The following is a 14,111-nucleotide window of genomic DNA, read 5'->3' on the forward strand; positions in this document are numbered from 1 at the left end:
TGCCTCACCACTCTTCCAGAACCTCTCCCCTCCCCTCCCCTCCCCTCCCTTCCTATACCACCACATAGCCGAAGGTCTCTGGGTTGTTTACAAAAAAATGCAAGTATCATAAAACCACAGCGTTCAAATAAATTTAAAATAGCTAAAATATACAGTAAAACTGATCTGTGAAAGGGAAAGCAAAACAATCAAGGTTTGGCAATCCCCTCCAGCCCCGGGGGAGCTCAGCACATCTTTACGAGCAGTGGCATGAAGACCGAGATGAGGAATGTGCTGCCAGGAAGGCCTCAGTGGAGAGGTCTTTCCATAGACGGGGCCATCACAGAGAAGCCCCCGCCTTGGTATCATCCTCTGAGCCTTCCTCAGAGTTGGCGCTCAGAGAATGGTCCCAGAGGCTGAGTGCAGCGCCTGAGCAGATCGTGGCCGGGAGAAGCACCCCCACAGGGAGGGCACTCCCAAGCACTGTGAGGCATCTGCTGCCCCCTGGAACCACCCAGCACTCTGAACCAGCAATGCTGGGAAGGAAAGGGCAATTTTCAGCAGTAGATAAAGCACATCAAGGTTCTTTTCCTATGGAAAAGTTTCCACCCGCCTCATTGCATTGACTCCTCACAGCTGGTGGATATGCCGCTGAGCACATGCGCACACGCGTGTGCATGCACACGAGAGAAAAGCATGTGGCCCTTGCAGCAGCAGCAGCAGAAGCGGCAGCTCGCAGTCCGGCTCTCCGGGCTGTTCGAGCAAATCCCAAGAGCCCCCGGGTGTGGCTCCTGTCCGTCACGGGACTTCGGATGCCAGGACGGCAGACGGGCCCACCTGTGCTCAGTCCCTGAAGGGCTATAAAGGTGGATGGATGGGGAAAGGCAGGCACTTACGCGAGCCGACGATGCGCAACGGACACCGGCGGCCCCCGCGGCTGGGCAACGCTCAAAGTCCGACGCTGCTGACGCAATGCGGTGCCATGCAGGGGGGAAGAAACGGGCAGCCTCTGAAGCAGGGACCGGGGCCTTTCTGCACAACTTCAGCCAGAGATTTCAAACAGTGAGGGTGGACCTAGTGCTCAACTTGATGAACGCGCCAGAAGCCCCTGCCCACACCACAAGGGGGTCTCCAGAGGCCCTTCTCTGGGTGCTCCCCTGGGGTGTGGTGTCTTGCGGAGACTACGAGTCCAAGGGGCTTTTTGGTGGTAGCAGCCGATCCAGGGAACGCCCCCCCCCCCCCGCAACCGGCCTGCCTGGTGCCTGGAGTGCCCTTCTGGTGCCAAGCAGAGACCTCATTATTTCCCCATGGCTGTCAAGTCCATCTGAGCCTGGAGGTGCTTTCTGCGCCGCTCCCCATGCCCCCCTTTGCAGGGCTCATCCAAGGTGGCAGCTGCGGGGCCTGAAGGCGGCCCCCCTGGAAGCCTTTTGTGGCAGGGAGCCCCCTTAAACCTGCTAGTGTCAAGCAGTCCCACTGCAAACCCAGCTGGTTCATGCACTGGTCACGTCCTTTCTCAAAGCCATCCAAGCGCACTGCTCTGCTGCCGTGAAAGGGAAGGCAAGCAGGAGGGCTGGAGCCGGCGCTGCAGCTGAACTGTTACCTTCTCGGCCAGCGCAGAGAAGTTCTCGCCCGCCTGCGCCACAATGAAGCCCAGCTTGAAAATGGGGCAGTAGAGGTCCGTGGTCTCATTGAAGATGCAGGTCCTCAGGTACCCGTCTCTGCTGTCCTTTATGTTCCCTCTAAGTGGGTGGATGGGGGAGCAACGCAATAATTAGAAGCACACACCTGATCGCATTGGCACAGCGGAAGAGGGCGCTGGGGTCATTGGCGGGCACCACTCAGCCTGCCTCCAGGTCTTTGGCCAGATGAGGTTTCCTGACCTCTTTTGCAGCTTCCACCACAAGCGGACGACCAGTTGCTTTGGTCCAGCAATCACCCTCCCTTCGGCCTCCCCAGAGATCTTACTTGGAAAAGCGGAAGCGGGGGAAATGGATGCTGTTCTTGATCAGAATGGTGAACTCGGGTGCCATCTTCGCCAAATTCTCACTAGCAAGCAAGAAAGCCGGTGCCAAGATCAGGCTGGGCTGGAAAGGGTGCACGTGCACGCGCGCGCGCACCCCTCCCTCCCAGGATTGCGCGACCGGTTCGGCGGAGCCACGCGCTCGGCCCGCCTCCGCGCTGTCCTGCGGCGCGTGACCCCGGCGCGGTCCGGGCTGGACGGCAGGGCGCCGTGCGCGGCCGCGAGGTCGACGGCTGCCCAGGCCAACGGGCGTGCCTTTCCGCGCCGGGATCCCCTTCCTCGGGCGGCGGCGGCGCCCCCGCAAAACCGCGCGCGAGCCCGAGGAGCGCCGCGCAAGCACCGTCGCGCCCACCGCCTGCGCGGGCCGGGCGGCCTGCCCCCCCCCCCACTCCGCTGCGCGTCCCTCGCACCTGGCAGCGGCCGCCTCCTCCACCGGGCACCAGGCCACGATCTCGCAGGTCTTCCTGGTGCGGTTGTAGGGGACGCAGCGCCCGGTCTTCTCTCCTGGGGGGGGGAGCGGTCGGCGCTCAGGCCGGGCGGCCCCCCCCCCCCGCGCCCTCCCGCTGCGGCCCGAGGCCGAGGGAGCGGCGGCTGCCCCGCACCGCCGGCCGAAGCAGGCGAGCCCCGCGCGCCCCGCGGCACTCACCGTGGCCCAGCGGGTCCACCTCGCCCGCGGCACAGTCGCGCTCGGAGCGGCACAGGGCGCGCGCGTTCTGCGGAGGGCAAGCGCGCACGCTGGTTAGGCGTCCCTCCGGGCCCCGATCCCCGGGGCAGGCGGGGCTCCAAGGCGGCGGCAACGGGAGCGCCCTGGGGCGGGCAGGGCGGCTGGCTCTTGGGACCCCTGCCGTCCGCCGCCGCCCCCCCACCCCCCTTTTATTTGCATTTTAGTCTGGCTGAGGGAGCAACTCGCTCCGTTTCTTAGCCTTGTCTCGTGGCGCCCGGTGTTCAGGCGTGAGGTCTGGTGGCAGGTCACCTGATTCTAGCTGAAGAAGGCAAAGTCATCCTTGTCTTCCTCTTTGCTTATTTTGCCTATTACCCAGGAGGGCGGTTTGCAACTAGGTTTATCGGACATGTCGCAGCAGTAGCCCGACTGCCTATGGTCCTGGCAGCGAGGACTTCTCTCCCCAAGGTCTTCACACAGACGCTTGTGGGTCCCGTACACAATGCCACGAGCTGCAGGGGCTGGCCCTGAGCTTTGCCAGCATCTCCCCAGAAAGCCTGTTGTTATCTTGAGAATCGCCTTGTGGCTCCTCCATGCCGTGGCACCATGCAAGGGCTGTGAGATGGGACATGTAAAGGGGCAGCAAAGCATTCCCCTCCCCACCCCAAAACTTCTGTCCCACAAAGGATCAGAAGCCTTGGTAAAGTAATGGGTTAAACGCTTCTTGTAAGGAAGCCCTAAAGCTGCTCTCTGCTTAGGTAAGCTTCACCTCCCAAAGAGGCAAGGGGCATCAGACAAAGCACCCAGCAAGACTGGTTCTTGTGCGGACTGGCTCCACCCTGCTCTCCGCAGAGGGGAATCGCTCACACACAGACCTGGATTGGGTCTGGAACTGGGGCCGTGCAACGTCCCAGACAGGAGGGAGGCCTGAACGCCTTCTAGGCGCCTTCCGCCCTGCTCTGCAGGCACTCCCTGTGTGCAGGTGCCAGCAGCACAGCCGCTCTGCACGCCGATCCTAGAGGAGGTTGGCCGGCCGGCCGGCTGGCTGGCCAGCAGGTGCTGCTCGCCTGCTTGGGAGGGGAACTTTGGAGTGGGGTTTTACAGGCATCCAAGCAGAGAGAAAATGGGTCTCAACCTTCCTACCTCAGCACAAGTCCCCTGCGTCTGCGAGGGGGTGACTTGGACGCGAGTGATGATGCTGAAGACGCTGCCTCCCTGCAAGAGAAGGAGGCAAGAGGAGAAGGCAAGCAGCCAGCTGGCCTGGGAGTGCCCAGCTGCCGTAAGACCGAACCCTTGTACCCAGTCTCCCTAAAGCTTTGAAATGGGCTATTGCCGGAGCCAGAGCAAAGCCGCGGCTCTCGTCTCCCCAGAGAACGGACTGGCCAGAGGCACTTGCAGGATCCTCTGCCTCGGAGGTGGTGGTAGGGGTGGCCCAGTAGGGCTTCCAGACGTCTGGAAGGCCTTCTGCCCCACTCCCCTGCTGCACTGGCACTTGTTGCAATTAAGGTCCAGGGGCCCTGATGGCCTCTGCTGAATTGGAACCCCCTAGATTTGCCAGCTTTTCACCCACATGCACTGCCCCCCTGCTGCCCCCTTTCAGTCTTTCTGCCTGAGGGTTCTCCTCCTCTCCCCTGTCCACGCATCCCTTTCTATGGAGGGTTATCCGTGGGAGACGCGGTCCTTTAAAGACCCCACACACTAGCATTTGTAGAGTGGATGCAAATTTGTGCTTGCTTGCTTGCTTTGGTCCTGTGGACCTGAGCCCTGGATCTTCCCAGTTGCCTGGAGAGGAAAGGAGAGAAAGAACTTGCATTTCCCATTCTTCATTTTCAGCAGTCTAATTTGTGAGAGATTTAAGTTAGTCCTGAGCAACAGGGGTTGCTGGTCTTGAGTATTTCTTTTCCAAGGATTGGACTGTCCTCTTGTATAAGAACTCAGAGCCAGAAGTACACATTGGTCGTTCAGTCCTAGGAAAATGACCCCCCTCCCCACTTCATCCCCCTGGTGGGTTTGGGTAAAAGTCTGCGCTCAGCCCAAAGCCACCTCCCCGGCTGCTTGGCCAAGTGGGGCTTGAAGCCAGGGCTCCCCCGGCCACGTCCAGCACACTCACCTCAGCTAACCAACTGCATATCACAGAGGTGTCTACCTGGGGAGCACAACTCACAGGCTCCCCAGCCCTGCCTTCCTGTCCGCCCAGGGAAGGCACTTTCGTGTCCTCACCTCCGGCGGTTTGACGTATTCTTCCACGTCCCAGACCTTGTGCTGTGAGCGGGTGACCCCTTTCACCTTGGTGATGACGGAGCTCTCGGGGCCGGACTCACTTTCCTGGTAGCCCTTCTGAACGATGAACACGTACCTGGGGCAAAACCGAGGAAGCGTCCACAAACCTGAGTGATGGACAGAGGCACTCCAGCCTGAGGCGTCCTGGGCCCACGGCCTGCTTGGCCAGACTCAGCCAGAGATCAGGCAGGAGGCACACGGCACAGCACAGCCAAACCCCCTCGTCGGCCACTGAAGGGCCGTGGCTCAGCCCCATCAGGAGAGCAATGCCCGTTGCCCCTCCTCACAGTGCATTTCTGCTTGTTCCACTCTGAGGCTAAGGATCAGATTCAGCAAACAGTCACGAAAGCAGTCTTCATCCCAAGAAGGCATTCTGCGTGTGCCTGCAAGAACTCTCATCCAGCCAGCCTCCCAGTGCTCTCGGGATGGGCAGTTCATCCCAACAGACGCTTGCCTTGGAAGGGCAGCAGCAGAGCCCCAGGCCGGCTTCTGGAAGCAGTGCCCCAGCGTGCCAGTGGGCCAGCGTCCCCAGTGCTGCGCAGGGCTCAGTCCTCTGCTTCTGCACAGGCAGCTGCCCGGCGGCACACGGCCAGAGGGAGCCCAGGAGGACGAGCCTTTGCAAGAACCAGCCTCAGGGACAAAGTCTGCTCAGGCGTCCTGTACCTTCTGGTGGCACACACATATCCCGGGTGGAAAGGTGTGGCTGGGAAGCAGGGTTGCCGTCACCTTTCGCCCCACATTCCAAGGGGGTGCGGCACTCTCTGGGTCCAGGGAGGTCATGCAGGGCCTCAGACTGCCCTTTCAGTGGGGCGGAGGGACAGGGGCTTTGGTCCACCCCTGCTCTAGTCCTGGCATGGCTGGGAAGTGGCACTGGCTGGCTGGCACAGGCCTGGGGCCCGGGTCTCACTGCAGAGGGTGACTGTATTGCGCATTTTGGGACTGGCAGGCTTTGCAGCTCAAGCGTGTGACATCACAACATACTTTCCCTTCGGGTTGCAGGGAACTGTGGATTATTCTTTTAAATGCTATGCAAAGGGCTCACGGGGTCCCTTGCTCACAGGAAAGCAAGCGCACCCTTGGTCGGTAGCCTGCAATCCAGACTGTATTCTCCATGGGGCAGGGATTTCACTCTATTACGTATGTTTTTCTCTAGTTTGCCGGTGCTGAGGACAGGCACAGCGCAGTGGTGAGAGTGCCGGGCTGGGACTCAAGACCTGGGTTCTGGCCCAGACGTGGCCACGGAGCTCCCTGGGTGACCCCAGGCCAGTCCCTGCCCCTCAGCCTGACCTACCTCATGGGGCTGTGGCTGTGAGGACAAACTGGAAATGGGGAGAAACTTGTAGGTTGCCCTGGGTTCCTTGCAAGAGGGAGACATCCAGGATATCATGCAATGCAATGCTAATATAAATATAAACCATTAATTAAGATGAGTCCATGCTGGATATCAGCTCTGCACAACGCCTGCACACACGCACATGTTGCTTTCATGTGCAAAGTTTCCTTGTGATGTGCCTGGGTAAGGCAAACATGAGAGTTGCGGGCATTGGCCACCCCAGGGGTCTCTGGAGCCCTCCCCCCCCAGATCCCCCATATCGACTAGTACATTGGTGGCGTCACTTACCAAATGAAGTAGACCAAGATAAGGAGCTGGACCAGTCGGTAGGTGATGCCAAGGTTCCGGTTCTTCACCACCATCACTTTGGGGGTCTCATAGCTCCAGACGTAATCCCCGAAAGCCCCCATGGCCCTTCCCCGTGCTGAGAACCGCACAGGGACTGGAGGCGACTGTGGCCCACCTGGAGACCGTCGCCCTAGAGGGGTGGGAAGGGCATGGCGCTGGGGGCCAGCGGGGCTGCTCCCTCTCCCTGGCCCTGCCGCCAGCGTGGGCTCTGTCGGCTCGCTGTCCTCACAGCACTCGCACGGAGCGCTTCGCGCCGCTGCCACGCTCTGCTTCCCAAGCCAGGGGACTCCCGGAGCTGCCGGAGAAGCGCCGCCGGCCGCCTTTGCTCCCGCGGCGCGCAAGACAATAGCCGCCGGCCCTGTGGCGGCGCCGCTCCCTGCGGCCACAGGGGGGCGGTGCGCGCCGGCCCCCGCCCGGTCCCCTCCCTGCGCGCGCGGCCCTCGCCCTCGCCTGGCCCGGCCCGGCCCGGCCCGGCCCGGCTCTTCCGCCCGCGCCGAGAGTTCGCGCAGCCGGGAGGACGGGCCTGGGCCCCCCCAGTTCCCCAGGGTAGGCACCCCCCCCGGCGGGGGCCCTCCAGAAGCTTTTTCCTACAACACCTGGCAGCCTGACCATTGGCAATGCTGCCTGGGGCTGATGGGGCTTGAAGCCCAAGACATCTGGAGGCTACACTCCTGACACTACCCGGCGCCGCGGGGGGCGTCGGGCTTTATGTGTTTATTTTATCACACACACACACACACACACACACACACACACATTTTTACCCTGGTTCTTTCCGCTTTTTGCTTTTCTTGGCTGCTCCCTCAGCCAGTGATGCAAATCGTGTACACCTCACCTCCATTTTTATCCCGCCACTCCTCCCTTTATCTCACAACAACCTTTCAGTGCTGCTTAGTCCGAGAAAGGATAACTACCGATCCAAGACCACGACCGAGTGGGAGTCTGAACTGGGCATCTTGGCCCTGAGCCCCATGCCTAACCTAGCCCTACACCACACGGCCTGAGTAAGGCCAGTGTTTATATCTCTCTCTCTCTCTCTCTCTCTCTCTCTCTCTGTCTCTCTCTCTCTCTCTCTCTCTCTCTCTCACACACACACACACACACACACACACACACACACACACACACCATTTGGGGCCAGGAAAGGCTTCCCTGCCCAGCTCACCCTCCTGTGGACTCTGCCGCTTCGCAGCTTGCAGCTTGCTGTGCCTGCATGCATCTTGGAAGCCCCTTTCCAAAGCGCTCCGCTCTCTGCCCCATATACTTTGCACCCTGGATTGGGGGCAGCAGTGGCAAGTTCCCCCCGAGGCTGTGCTTGCTCTGAGAAGATCGTCTCGACCCAAGATGCACTGAACGTTCGAGAAAAGCCAAAGAAGATCCTGCGGCTCAGCCAAGGACTCCTGACCAGGCCTCTTTGCCCTGGCTCCTGTCAGCAAAGTGGCCAGCCAGCGAGAGGCTTCCAGGGATGCCCCACGCCCTCCTCGTTCTCTGCCCTGGCCTTAGTATTCGGGGCTAAACTGGGCCTGAAGACTGACCTTCCACCTCCCCAGTGCTACGGTCAGGCACCTCCCTTCCTTTCCAAAGCTGTTTCACCCCAGGATGGAGCATGCACACGCACACACCCATGCGCGTGTGCGCACGTGCGCACACGCACACACACACGGAGCTGCCGCTGCAGGCCTGGCCCTGGGAAGCAGCAGGGCCAGGCCAGGCCCCACAGCTGGGTCTGGCAGTCACGGGAGAGCCTCCACGCTGCAGGGAAGGGGCATCCCTCACGCCACGGGCTGAGGCGGGGGGGCCCGGAGAGTCGGTGAGGCCAAAGAGGCTGGCCTCGTGTCTAAGGCATGGGCCGCTGCACCTCTGGGCTCCTCTCGCAGCACGACAGCCTTGCCACTCACTCAGCTCCCGAGGACTCGCACTCCGTCGCCAGAGCATGTCACAGGCCTCTGCTCCACCCACAGGCCCGGGCCTTCGGCGAGTTGCCAGCAGCTCCCCTCGGCGCACACGCAAGGCAACGCAGCGCTGGCCTCCCCGCAGCCCAAGGCAACCCAACGCCAGCCACACACTTTCCCTGCAGCACGCAGGCCTTCTGCAAAGAGATGCTCCCAGGCCCGGCCTCCCGCCTGGGCGTTACCTGCCTGGCACCGGCTCCAGACCTGGGGATTTGCGAAGCAGCTGACAGCGGAATGATTCAGGGAGCTGTGGAGCTGGAAGAGGCCTCGGGGGTCATCTAGCCCGGCCCCACCACTTGCTCAAAGCGGAGGAAAGGGCTCTTCACGGAAGGTGTGCTCTGCATGGCGCCACTGGTGGGCAGGGTGCTCCAGGCCTCCCCCCACCCCCCATCAGGATGGGGCTGCGGGAATGGGAATTCAGGAAGTGGAGAGCAGGAGGCAGGCACAAGCGGCAGCCCCTCTACCTGGGGAACAGCTCAGCATCCCCTTTTAATGAGGGGCAAGTGCCCTTTAATAATCAAATCCACCCCCCTCAGGCATGTCTTGGGCATTTCTCGTGCTTGGCCCTGCCAGCTGCTCCAGACCCTGACCGAGCGGGATCTCCCAAGGAAGCAAACACATCAGCTTCCGCGCATGGAATGCCACATTTCGATGCTGGGCAAGGCCTTGAGTCGCTTTCTTTTTATTCCCAAAGCCATCAGGAGCAGAGGAGCCAGGCCACAAGGACATGTGGCGGCCCTATTGCTGAAGTGGGTGGGGGGCACAATTCTGCAGAGAAGTTGTGCTATTTCGCTGCCAAAACACGGGAGTGGGGAATCCAGCTATCCTCTGTTCCTTATGGCTTAAATGCCTGGAGAAGCATCAGGAGCATGGCAGGGCATGGATCCAGCAGGCTGATCAGTGAGATCGCAGGACGCCCAAGTGGCCAAGACTCCAGGTGCCTCTAGTCACTCCTCATCGGCCGGGCCTGAAATAAGCCGCAAAAAACCAGGCTCTGCAAGCTGAGTAAAATTGCAGAACACAGGTTGCAGAATCAGAACTATTTTAGCGCAGCATATTCTCTCTGGTTTGCATTTCTCCCACCCGCCAGAGAGCACAGCGCAGCACAGACAGGTCGCTGCCATTTGCCTTCACAACAATCTTGTGAAGGAGGCTAGGCTGAGGGACCCAAAGGCACCCGGAAGCATTGCAGCTGAACAAGGTTCAAGCCACATCTCACAGGCACGCGAAGCTCTGCAGCACGAGGAACCCCAACAGTCTGCCAACTGCCCCAAAGCCCCAAGATGACCCCCCGTGACAGAATTCTGCAATGCCAAACACACAGAGATGCTTTTCAGGACAAAGAGCACCAGCCAGTTTGTATTTTCTTTATTAAGCAAAGAATAATGTGTTGTATCATTTAACAATTGTCGAAAAGCATGCTAAGAATATGTAAAAGTTGAGCCAAAGACAGGCAAAACCACTAGCAGAACTACACTCTTCCACCAAAAGGTTCCTTGTGCCACAAGACTGTTCCTGCCTCCGTGCTAACACTTCAAGGAGGCAACATGCAACGACAGAAGGATGAGAAGCGGGCGGAGGCCTAGCAAAGCTCCAGATGCTAGTTGGCGTTGCAGGATTCTTCTCTCGGCCAGCTACGGGAACAGGTCAAAGAGGGGGCGATGGAATGGCTGCTCCTAGATGGATACACCGCTGTAAGACTTGTGCTGGACTGGGAGGGAATGGGGGCAGCCCCAGTTGGGTATAGGAGAAGGGACACATGCAGAAGCACTGGTCTAAGGTCAGGGGGCCCCTTGCTGATCCGTCCACCAGATCTCAGCCCCCACGGAGGTACAGGTTCAAGTAGATGGTGCCGTGGGGTGCGATGGTGTAGTCTGACAGCCTGTGGCCGTTCTCCAAAGTCCTCCCTTCATAGTTCAGGTAGAACTGCTCCGTCCGGATCTGCTCCTGTTCCTGAACCCGGGCTTTGAAGTGGTCCACCAGGTCTGAAGGCAGAACTTGGTAGGATCTGCTTCCACCTTTGGGGTTCCGCACAAAGATGGTGATGGATTCCTCCTGCTTGACTATCAGCAAGATGGTGTCCCCCGACTGCAGCCCGTACTCGGAGAGCTGCGTGCCATCTCGCAGGTCCACGTGGGCCCTGCTCTGGCAAGCCAGCTTTAGCTGGTAGGGGGACACCCCAGCCTGATGCCCGACCTGGACTTTGAAGTCCCAGACGGTCCTGCTGGCCAGGATGTCCAGGGAGTGCAGCTTCCCGGTCAGGAACTTCACGTTCAAATGCAGAGCCTGCGGAAGGAGAGGACAAAGAACCGAGTCACACACAGTGGGGAGGCGTGGCTGCCCCCTCCCCTTGCAGGGCTGCGCGGCTGCATCCCTTCAGGGGTGTTCAACCAGGGACAGAGTGTCCCAGTTAGCAGCACGCCCCTGAATGTGGATTAATGGGAGGTTGGGGTGGGGAGGCAGCCCCCCCCCTCCGATGTCATTGAATTCCAGCTCCTACCAGTCCCAGCCAAGATGCCCAATGGGAAGACTGGTCCTACAAAATTGGGAAGCCCACATCTTCCCAGTCCCTGGGATGAACCAGTTAAGACTGAAGTTTGGCTGCCTCCTCTTTCTCCTTCTAAATTGCCTTCTCCCCCAGGCACGGCCAGAGCCACACGTAGCCCTGCCTTCCCTATCCTGTGCTGTCCTGATGCCTTGGACTGCCATGATCATTATCCACCAGGATGGGCATCGTAGTGCAACAACTCCAGAGGGAACTAGCTCGAGGAGGGCTGACACTGAAGGAGCAATCCAAGCAGTTCCGGGAGCTGCCTTCTGAGGCAGCTCTGCTGCAAGCCAGCCTCAAACGCCAGGCAGCGTCTGGCGCATCCTGGGAACGGCGGTGGAGGCAGCTGCAGGGCAGCGCAGAACCACATTTCCAGAGTTGCTCGGGCAGAGAATTCAGGTGGCTCTTATTGCTATTTTAATTTCTATACTTCCTGAAGCCAGAACTCCCTGGATGGTTTAGAAGAAAGTTATCAACTGAATCCTGTCACACCCTTCCAAGAACCATACCCTCTTCTGAGGGTAGGACTGTACCATTGCAGAGATCCACACACTGGTTGCCAAAAAGGAATCCTTCGTGTGCAAAGTACTCACATTAGCATCTTTCTCTGCAGGAGGGGCTGGTTGGCAGCCCTCCCTGACCAGCTGCCCCCTTGATCTGTGGTTACTACAATGCCCATCATCCACATGGGGACATCCAGCCGGGCAGGGCTGTCAGCTACCGCATCTGGGAGAACAGATCCCAGCCGTGTCTGTACCAGGGTCAGCCCCATCTTCGGTCCCGAGCCCAGAGCCCACCGATGTCTCTTGCCCGGGTCACGGTCCAGCCTCACCCGGGAGAAAACTGCCTTCCCCCCCCCAGCACAACGGGGCGCTCCCTTCCGCGCAGGAGGGGCGAGCCGGGACCCCTTCTGGCGGCAGCCCCGACGGGCAGCAGGCTCCCCGCGCGGCGGCGCCTGCCCCGGGCGACCCAGTCCGCCCCTGACCAGAGCGGGCTGGAAGCGCCTGCCCAGCGGGCCGTCCGCGAAGCGGCTCCCCGGGCAGGGGACGCCCGGCGGGGACGGCGCGCGCGCGCGCACGCAGAGAGCAAGAGCCCGCGCACCGCCCCTGCCGAGAGCGGCCCCTCGCCAGCCTTACCATGGCAGCGTCCAGCCTCGCCCGTACCGATCCCGCAGAGTCGCGCCGTCTGCGCTCGGCGCCCTGCGCGCTCGCCCTTATAGCCGCGCTGCTGCGCACGGGTCTCCCGGAGGAGGCGCCTCGCGGGAAACAGAAGCGGTCGGCGCGCCGCCGGGCAGTTCCCATTTCCCTGCGCCGCCAAGCAAGAGGAAACCAAAACCGAAACCGAAAGCTCGCGGTGCTCGGGAAGGCGCGCCGGGAGCCGGAGCGCGGCAGACTGGCACGGCCGGCCGCGCTTTGCCGGGCCCCTGCCCATGACAGACGTATGTTTGGGGTCTGCGAGGCAGCCCTTCCCAAGCCAGCGGCCTCCAGATATCTTGGACTACAACCCCCATCACCTCGGCCAGCGTGAAAAGTCACACGCATAACGAATATACAGTGAAACGGAGGAGTTGTTTTACGTGGAGCCACACCCCTGTGCAAGCTCAAGCTTGGCTTTAGGGCTGTCCTAACCTTGCACAGGTTTGTGCCCTTGTTAAACTCCGACCCAGAATGCGCTTCCAGGCACAGTGTGGCCTGTGGAGGAAGGTTAAAATCCAGGCTGGGCCCCGCAGCAACTCTGGGTTATAAATGGAAGAGGAGGAAAGGCAAAGCTGCCGCTGGGGATCGTTCTGTCCGTTTTGGCCCATCCTTTGGGATTTCCCGGATCGCAATTCCCAGATACCTGCTCAGGGTCCCTTCTCCAGATGCGCCCACACCCTTTCTGTGGTTTCACAGTCCTAAGCATCTTTGCCCGTGTGAGAAATGAAATGTTACTAAGTGTTAAGGGTGAAAAACAGGAATAGGGCAGGATCATTGAAGTCTCTTAAGGCAAAAAAAAAAAAAAGCCTGAGAAGCAAAACATGTAAATGGCTGTTCTAAGAGTCATAATGTTTCTTATATAAAAAGTTCCAAAAAATACCAGAGAGGGTAAAAGTGGAGGGGGGGGCAGTGGTCAAACTGTCGCCTTCAGTGGAGGAGAGCAGGGAATCGATTACTGTACAACTGGAGATAATGAGCCTGGAGGAAGGCCTGTTCTCATTATCTCATCCTCCCCACAAGATTTAAGAAACATTTTGGCCTCTAGAAGAATTCTCAAGGCCAAGCTGTCCTGTTGAACTTTTAGGCACAGAGCGCAAGCGTAATAAGTTTATGAATGGTAAATGACACACCTCTCATAGGCTCATTAGCATGAACATGGGATGTATGAGCGGGAGGGGGGAACATATGAAGGAGTCGTATGATGTAGGCGGATGGGGAAGATTGTGACCTCTCAGTAACCAGCCAATGGCGAAGGGGGAGAGTGTTGAGCATGGGGAAAGGAATGCATAAAATCTCTTGTAAACAGTAAAAGATTGCTCTTTGTTTCTCAGACTACTGAGGCCTTGAGCCAGCCTTTGCCGACACTTTTTGTATGGAATAAACTGCTTGTACCCACTCGAATCCTGTCTCAAGGCGTTTTAAATCTCACACTCAGAAACAAGCCTGACCCCACTCTGCTCCTTTCTAACTCACCGTGACTGAAGCTTTTGCAGTCATTTTTTAAAGGAAGCTGGTTAATTATTGACCTTTGGGTCAATTTAGCAATCCATCAGATGTACACCAACTCTTCATATTAGCCAGGCATCAGTACAGAAACTTGTGTAGGTGTGGATTCTGTTTATTATCATGTTTATCCTATTTTGGACTACCCTGATTTTTAGCCAAGACTAACTCTCAGAGTGGCTTATAACTACTGGCCATACGAAGCAAAGGCACAGTGGAACCGGGACTCTGTTGGGAGGGGGGCAGTCCTTCGCCCTCCTTCCTGGCCGGTTTGGAATGGAATATAGTTCT

At 59.2% G+C, this 14,111-nt stretch overlaps 2 protein-coding genes across 2 annotated transcripts in view; both read right to left on the reverse strand.

Moving 5' to 3' along the window:
- The window catches only part of P2RX2 (purinergic receptor P2X 2), a 12,182-nt gene extending 5,499 nt beyond the window's left edge, over positions 1 to 6,683 (reverse strand). The window contains exons 1-7 of the mRNA XM_044444190.1: positions 6,562 to 6,683; positions 4,881 to 5,016; positions 3,804 to 3,875; positions 2,646 to 2,712; positions 2,410 to 2,503; positions 1,945 to 2,025; positions 1,580 to 1,718 (exon numbers count right to left, since the gene is read on the reverse strand). Coding sequence (XP_044300125.1) covers positions 1,580 to 1,718; positions 1,945 to 2,025; positions 2,410 to 2,503; positions 2,646 to 2,712; positions 3,804 to 3,875; positions 4,881 to 5,016; positions 6,562 to 6,683 — 711 coding nt within the window. The remainder of the gene's footprint in view (positions 1 to 1,579; positions 1,719 to 1,944; positions 2,026 to 2,409; positions 2,504 to 2,645; positions 2,713 to 3,803; positions 3,876 to 4,880; positions 5,017 to 6,561) is intronic.
- A 3,242-nt stretch (positions 6,684 to 9,925) lies between these two features.
- On the reverse strand, positions 9,926 to 12,422 carry LOC123030338 (polyubiquitin-like). The gene is made up of 2 exons (XM_044444191.1): positions 12,258 to 12,422; positions 9,926 to 10,859 (listed from the first exon to the last, which is right to left on the reverse strand). The coding sequence occupies exons 1-2, from the start codon at positions 12,420 to 12,422 to the stop codon at positions 10,389 to 10,391; spliced, it is 636 nt and encodes a 211-aa protein (XP_044300126.1). The 3' UTR covers positions 9,926 to 10,388.
- Positions 12,423 to 14,111: the final 1,689 nt, after the last annotated feature.

Source organism: Varanus komodoensis, unplaced genomic scaffold (genome assembly GCF_004798865.1).
Source record: "Varanus komodoensis strain SLA01 unplaced genomic scaffold, ASM479886v1 scaffold44_3, whole genome shotgun sequence".
In the NCBI taxonomy this organism is placed as follows: domain Eukaryota; kingdom Metazoa; phylum Chordata; class Lepidosauria; order Squamata; family Varanidae; genus Varanus; species Varanus komodoensis.